Source organism: Sphaeramia orbicularis, chromosome 3 (assembly GCF_902148855.1).
Source record: "Sphaeramia orbicularis chromosome 3, fSphaOr1.1, whole genome shotgun sequence".
Taxonomy (NCBI): Eukaryota; Metazoa; Chordata; class Actinopteri; order Kurtiformes; family Apogonidae; genus Sphaeramia; species Sphaeramia orbicularis.
In genome coordinates, this window is record NC_043959.1 from 15,975,581 (window position 1) to 15,983,655 (window position 8,075).

At 41.7% G+C, this 8,075-nt stretch overlaps 1 protein-coding gene across 1 annotated transcript in view; it reads right to left on the minus strand.

Moving 5' to 3' along the window:
- The window catches only part of map1aa (microtubule-associated protein 1Aa), a 28,090-nt gene extending 20,456 nt beyond the window's left edge, over positions 1–7,634 (minus strand). The window contains exons 1-2 of the mRNA XM_030121767.1: positions 7,296–7,634; positions 6,665–6,766 (exon numbers count right to left, since the gene is read on the minus strand). Coding sequence (XP_029977627.1) covers positions 6,665–6,766; positions 7,296–7,545 — 352 coding nt within the window. The 5' untranslated portion in view covers positions 7,546–7,634. The remainder of the gene's footprint in view (positions 1–6,664; positions 6,767–7,295) is intronic.
- Positions 7,635–8,075: the final 441 nt, after the last annotated feature.

The window sequence follows — 8,075 nt, forward strand, 5'->3', positions numbered from 1 at the left end:
GTGGTGCCTTCACGGACCCTTTTCATGCTTCGTCGTCTTATGAAATTTGTTCCACGATTCAGTTTACAGAGAGATACTGAAGTGATGTCCCAGATGGACGGACACAGAGGAGACAGAGTCATAGTGGACACAGTGGTAAAATGCATCATGGACCAACAGAACCAGGTGGATCCAGGTCCAGGTCCACCCCAGTATGTGTCTTAGAACCAAAGCCTTAAATCAACAGTCACTTCCTGTTTCAGTCCTAATGGACATCAGAGGACAGAACCGTTCAGTTTTTGTGGTCTGACTTCATTTGATTGTATATTAAGTTCAACTCTGTATCATTTGACTGGTTTGGTTTCCTTGACTGTTCTGTCTTTGTCTTTGTTTCTTTGTTTTTTTGACATATACGTGTAAATCATCTCATCTTTCACATCATTTTCACCTTTTCAACTCTGACATGATTTTCATCTCATTGCATCTTTAATGCTATTTTATTTCATCTTTTGTGTCTGATTCGTGTTTTTTTTTGTTTTTGTTTTTTTTCACACTAATATTCATCTGATTTGTGGGACTTCCTCTCAGGTCCAAACCTCCTCATGTCTCACTGAAGCAGATCCACATCCACAGCTCCACAGCAGGTTGTGACTCTGAAACATCTCAGATCAAACCTGCTGTGTTTTAATGGTGAGTTCAGGTGTCATGGGTTGGTTCTAAATCAGACTAATATTAGTCTGGACTGTCAAGCGTCCATCAGGGGGACGTCGTGGACTCAAATAGACATGAAAGTGTCCAGGTGCCACCGTCTGGGCCCAAACACAGACAAACTTCAGTGAGTCTTTAAATAGAATCCGGTCCATTTTAGATCAAAGAATTACAGAAATAACCAGAGCCAAAAAAGAACAAGAGGAAGCAGCTTATCATGAGGTGTTCAGGTTCACATTCAGAGGCAGGAATAAATAAAACTAGATCAAACCAAAGCTGTTCTTCAGGAAGATGGACAGGCTTTAATAAACGGAAAACTGTGTAGAGCAACGAGAAACTACATCAACTCCACATAAACTACCCAGAAACAACATCAACTCCACATAAACTACCCAGAAACTACTTCAACTACATGGTGGCTACCCAGAAACTACATCAACTCCATGTCAACTACACAGAAACTACATCAACTCCACGTCAACTACCCAGAAACTACATCAACTACATTGCAACTACCCAGAAACTACATCAACTCCATGTAAACTACCCAGAAACTACTTCAACTACACGTCAACTTCCTGGAAACTACATCAACTCCACGTAAACTACCCACAAACTACATCAATTCCACGTCAACTACCCAGAAACAACATCAACTCCATGTAAACTGTCCAGAAACTACATCAACTCCACGTAAACTACCCAGAAACTACATCAACTCCACGTCAACTACTCAGAAACTACATCAACTCTACGCCAACTACCCAGAAACTACATCAACTCCACGTAAACTACCCAGAAGCTACATTAACTCCACGTAAACCATCCAGAAACTACTTCAACTACATGTCAAATTCCCAGAAACTACATCAACTCCACGTAAACTACCCACAAACTACAGCAACTCCACGTAAACTACCCAGAAACTACATCAACTTCACGTAAACTACCCACAAACTACAGCAACTCCACGTAAACTACCCAGAAACTACATCAACTTCACGTAAACTACCCACAAACTACATCAACTCCACGTAAACTACCCAGAAACTCCTTCAACTACATGTCAAATTCCCAGAAACTACATCAACTCCACATAAGCTACCCACAAACTACAGCAACTCCACGTAAAATACCCAGAAACTACATCAACTTCACGTAAACTACCCAGAAACTATATAAAGTAGCAGTAGTTTGCCAGTAGTTTACCAATCATTTACCAGTAGTTTACCAATAATTCACCAGTAGTTTACCAATAGTTTACCAGTAATTCAGCAGTAGTTCAGCAGTAGTTACCAATAGATCACCAATAGTTTACCAGTAATTCACTAATAGTTTACCAATAATTAACCAATAGTTCACCAATAGTTTACCAGTAGTTCACCAGTATTTTACCAGTAGTTTACCAAGAGTTTACCAGTAGATTACCAATAATTTACCAGTAATTCACTAATAGTTTACCAGTAGTTTACCAATAATTCACCAGTAGTTCACCAGTAGTTTATCAGTAGTTTACCAGTAGTTCACAAGAAGATTACCAATAGTTTACCAGTAATTCACTTGTAGTTTAGCAGTAGTTTACCATTAATTCACCAGTATTTTACCAGTAGATTACCAATAGTGTACCAGTAGTTTACCAGTAGATTACCAATAGTTTACCAGTAGTTTACCATTAATTCACAAATAGTTTCCAAGTAGTTTACCAATAGTTTAGCAGTAGATTACCAGTAGTTTACCAGTAGTTCACTATTAATTCACTAATAGTTTACCAGTAGTTCACCAGAAGTTCAGCGGTAGTTTACCATTAATCCACCATTAATCCATAGTTTACCAATAGTTTACCGGTAGTATACCATTCAATCACTAAATAGTTCACCAGTAGTTTACCGATAGTTCATGAATAGTTTACCAGTAGTTTACCACTAGTTTACCGGTAGTTCACTAATAGTTTAACAGTAGTTTACCAGTAGTTCAAGAATAGTTTACCAGTAGTTTACCAATAGTTTACCACTAGTTTACCAGTAATTTACCGGTAGTTCACTAATAGTTTAATAGTAGTTTACCAGTAGTTCACGAATAGTTTACCAATAGTTTATCAGTAGTTTACCAGTAGTTTAAACAGCTTTAGACAAATGAACCAATGAGACGAACCTTCAGAATAAACTCAGTCTGATGTCGACATCTTTGTTGAATCACACTGATTCAGTGTCTGAGAATACAGAGGAGTCACTGTGTGTGTGTGTGTGTGTGTGTGTGTGTGTGTGTGTTTTGTGTGTGTTGTCTGTGTGTCTGTGTGTGTGTGTGTTTTGTGTGTGTCTGTGTGTGTGTGTTGTGTGTGTGTGTGTGTGTGTGTGTGTTGTGTTGCTCTATTGTCAGATAAACCCTTCCCCTGATGTCCAGTTTTCTCTGCAGAGGAACAGAGGGACAGATCAATAACAGCTGCTGAATTATTGATGAGCACATGTTCTGAACCAGACCAGACCAGGACAGACCAGGAAAGACCAGAACAGACCAGGAAAGACCAGGACAGACCAGATCAAACCAGACCAGGACAAACCAGACCAGATCAGGAAAGACCAGGACGAACCAGATCAGACCAGGACAAATGACCAGCAACACCACCACCACCAACAACACCAACACTACCAGCAGCATCACCAACAGCACCACTAACACCACCACCACTAACACGAAGAGCACCACCAACACTATCACCAACACCACCACTAACACCAACACCACCAATACCAAGAGCACCACCACCATCAATACCACTACCACCACTACTAACTCCACCACAAGACCACCACCACCAGCAGCACCACCACCAACAGCACCACTAACATCACCACCGCCAACACCACCTATTTAATTTATACCAATAAACTTCTGTATTTAGACCTAGACTCTGTTCTAAACCTTCTGTTAATGATCCAAAAACGAGGAGCTGAAACAAATCAAACCTCGTGTCTGACTGTAGCTGTAGCTTACATTTATAATGATTTTATTTATTTATGATTGAGTGAAACTGTCTGACGTTGTATTGATGACATTAAAGCCTGATCCATGTGGTTTTCTCTGAAATCAACTGAAACTGAAACATGATCCTGGTCTGATGGATCCACTCTGTTTGATCAGGTTTCATCTTTAGAAACACTTTCAGACCAATCAATGCTTTGAGGATTGTCCTTCTGGAGCCGGTTCACCTCTGTCAACACAGGAACATTATCCATGAAACTGCCATAGTCAGTGTGTTTGTGTGAGGCCTTTGACACAGAACTTTGGCTGATATTTTCAGGCTTTATAATCTGATACTAGTTGTTTTTCTGAAAATTTGAGGGAGTTACGGTCAAAAACTGGGTATTTTGAAAATCATGACCTTGAGTTTGCCCTTTCAAGCTCATCAAAGGTCAACAAAATTGGTACCAAATGAAAGACTATATCTGACTTCCAATAAGTTGATAAAACAAAGTTAGTCAATATCCATTTTAGTTTTTAAGCTAGAAGTCGTTTTGTGAATATGCAAATTTGGTGCTTCAGCCTTGGTCACTTTATATAAAAATAACAAAAAATCTATATATACGACAAAATGAGGTAGGAAATGGATTGAGAATTGAATTTACAATAATTTGGTAAACAGAAGGGAGGTTATTAATAATAAACAAATTTTACATGTTACCATAGCAACTGGAAGTCACACAACCTAGAGTTGTGAAATTTGTCATATGAGAAGAGACTTGAACACAGATGGTAGATGTAAAATTTTGGTTTGTTTGGATAAATATTGGTGATATTACAGCTATTTGAAATTTCAGAAAACTGAGTTTACTGCCCCCTGATATTTACCCTGGGGCACTAATGAAGGCATGGCCTTTATGACTTCATCATGCATACCATCAGATGGAGAACAGAAAAATGCACAATTTGGCTTTGGTCTGAAGTCGATACAATGATTTTGACAGAAGTTATGGAGAAATATCCATATTTGAACTTTGGCCGAATATTGGAAAAAAACAATCAGGTTGACGAGAGAATATGGACAAACAATTGGACATGGATTGATATCAATAATAGAAATGTGACCAATAGAGGACAGACAAACACACAGACAGACTCACAGACAGACAGACACACAGACACACAGACAGATGAACTGACTAATATACTTTACCCGTCATCAAACAATGAAGCCATGACTGGACGGGTGACTCCAATTTTACGGCTGATTTTTGGTTCTGAGTGACTTTAAATATTTCATAAAAGACTCAAGAAGATGAAAACGATGTGAAAACACAGAAGTGAAGTGTCAGAAGCTAAGACTGTGTTTGGTGAAGGTGTGAAGACTGGTCCTGGGTTCAGCTCAACCCTGTCGTGTGCACCTCGAACCCTTCCATCCGCGTTGGACTCACATCTACGTCCTGGTTTCATCAGATCCGATCCTTCCAACCGTTGGTTTGATGGTTAAAGCTGGTGTTTGGCAGTGACAGGGTTAAAGCTGAACGCCCATCCTCTTCCTCAGGAGAGATGAAGGTGAAGCAGAGTCAGCGGAGGTGGAAAGTGATGGTGATTCGCTCAGAATAATTAAAGAAAGGCGCTGAATTATTCATGACGAAGACATTAAGACGACATAGACCTTGTTAATGACGAGTTCATGATGCTGAGTCGGCAGAAAAACACAACGAAGACCATCTGAGTGATGACAGACGACTGATTTGATCATCTGGTAATTATCAGTTAATTATCTGTTAATCATCCATCATTTACTCATCTGATGTTTGTCAGTTTAAAGATAATTTTATAAGTGAATAAAGGTAGTTTGTTGTAAAACTGTTGAAGAATCACAACAAATCTGTAAATATAAAGGCACACATCTGAAAGACATGGAGGTGGAACCAATGAACCAGACCAGTACCAATGAACTGGACTAGTACCAATAAATAGGACCAGAACCAATAAACCAGACCAGAACCAATAAACCGGACCAGAACCACTAATCCAGACTAGAACCAATAATCCAAACTAGAACCAATAAACCAGACTAGAACTACTGAACCAGATCAGAACCAATAAACCAGACTAGAACCAATAAACCGGACCAGAACCAATAATCCAAACTAGACCCAATAAACCAGACTAGAACTACTGAACCAGACCAGAACCAATAAACCGGACCAGAACCACTAATCCAGACTAGAACCAATAAACCAAACAAGAACTATTGAACCACACCAGAAACAATAAACCGGACCAGAACCAATAAACCAGACTAGAACCAATAAAACGGACTAGAACCAATAAACCAGACCAGAACCAATAAACCAGACTAGAACCAATAAACCGGACCAGAACCAATAATCCAAACTAGAACCAATAAACCAGACTAGAACTACTGAACCACACCAGAACCAATAAACCGGACCAGAACCACTAATCCAGACAAGAACCAATAATCCAAACAAGAACTATTGAACCACACCAGAAACAATAAACTGGACCAGAACCAATAAACCAGACTAGAACCAATAAACTGGACCAGAACCAATAATCCAAACTAGAACCAATAATCCAAACTAGAACCAATAAACCAGACTAGAATTACTGAACCAGACCAGAACTAATAAACCAGACCAGAATCAATGATCCAGACTAGAACCAATAAACCAGACTAGAACTATTGAACCACACCAGAACCAATAAACCAGACCAGAACCAATAAACCAGACTAGAACTAGTGAACCACACCAGAACTGATAAACTGGACCAGAACCAATAATCCAGACTAGAACCAATAAACCGGACAAGAACCAATAAACCAGACTAGAGCTGTTAATCCAGACTGGAACCATTAAGACACATACACACACGCACACGTATGCGCGCGCACACACACACACACACACACACACAGAGTAGGTAAATGTTGTGCTAATTGTCCCAGTTAGCATCATGCTAGCAGATGGAGTGGGCCCAGACTGACCTTTGACCTCTGAGGAGAACTGGGCCGTGTGTCTGGTCTCAAACAGCTGCAACTCCTCGTTCAGGTCGCACACGCTCAGATCAACGTTCCACGAACGCAGCCCTGCAGAGAAACCAAGAGCATCATCATCATCCTCAGTAGAGCATGTGACGGTCCAATCAGACCCGGGTTCCTGACCCGACAGTACCAAACTCAGTTCATCTGGATTTTAGTCTTTGATTTTTTGATTAATAGAAAATGAAAAAGGAAAGAAAATGACACACGACGTCTCCACCGTCTCCTTTTTCTACTCATTCATGAAAACATCAGATTTCACTGTTTCTGCAACAAATGGACATGAAGCATCTGAACAAACATGTTCTGTTTCATCAGGTCCAATCATCCCTGACATGAAGAACCGGACCTGGACCATCAGAACCAGACCTAGACCATCAGAACCAGACCTGGACCATCAGAGCCAGTCTTGGACCATCAGAGCCAGACCTGGACCATCAGAACCAGACCTGGACCATCAGAACCAGATCTGGACCATAAGAACCAGACCTGCACCATCAGAGCCAGACCTGGACCATCAGAGCCAGACCTGGACCATCAGAATGTGGAGGTCCCCCACCCTGACTCCACCTCTTACCGTCTCTGATCTGCGTCCTGGCACCGTCCAGGTGGTGGCTGGAGCTCACATCTCCAATGATGATGAGCAGCCGGTACTTGGAGTCCTGGAACACTGCCCCTGGTCCCGGTCCTGCTCCTGGTCCCGGTCCAGGTGTCTGATGCTCCGGCTTCGGTGCGGCTGCGGCTCCGGCTGCTGCTGCTGCTGCGGTCAGAGGCGTCTCCATGGTAACAGAGCTACCGGCAGACGCGGAGCTCTTCTCCATCTCCATGACAACTGCATCCGGAGCGGGTACCGTGACGAGGCAGGATGAGCGGATGGCGTCTGATTGGACGGGAGGTGATGTGGCTATTTTACGTGACAGCCTGTGATTGGATGACAGAGGAGGAGAGGGATTATGGGAATTTATGAGGATCGTATTTCTTTGATGACACTGAGGAAGAATAAAGGGGAGAAGGGGAAGATGAGACTGTGCATGACCTGTGTGTCTCCACTGGGGGCGGGGTCAGAGGTCAGGGGGCGGGGTCAGGGGTGCAGAATGTCACCCTGCTGAAGCTGAAGAACAACATAAAGGTTCTATTTACATCCATGTGACTAAACGTACCAGGAGACGAGAACTGACACCACATTGTTCCAGAACAAATGTATCATTCATGTGTCACAACAAAGGCCTGCATTTAGATGAGAACTGCAGAAGAACTGCAGAAGAACCACAGAAGAACCGCAGAAAAACCACAGAGCAGAAAAACAAAAGGACAACAGAAGAACCACAGAACAGAAGAACAACAGAGGAACCCACAG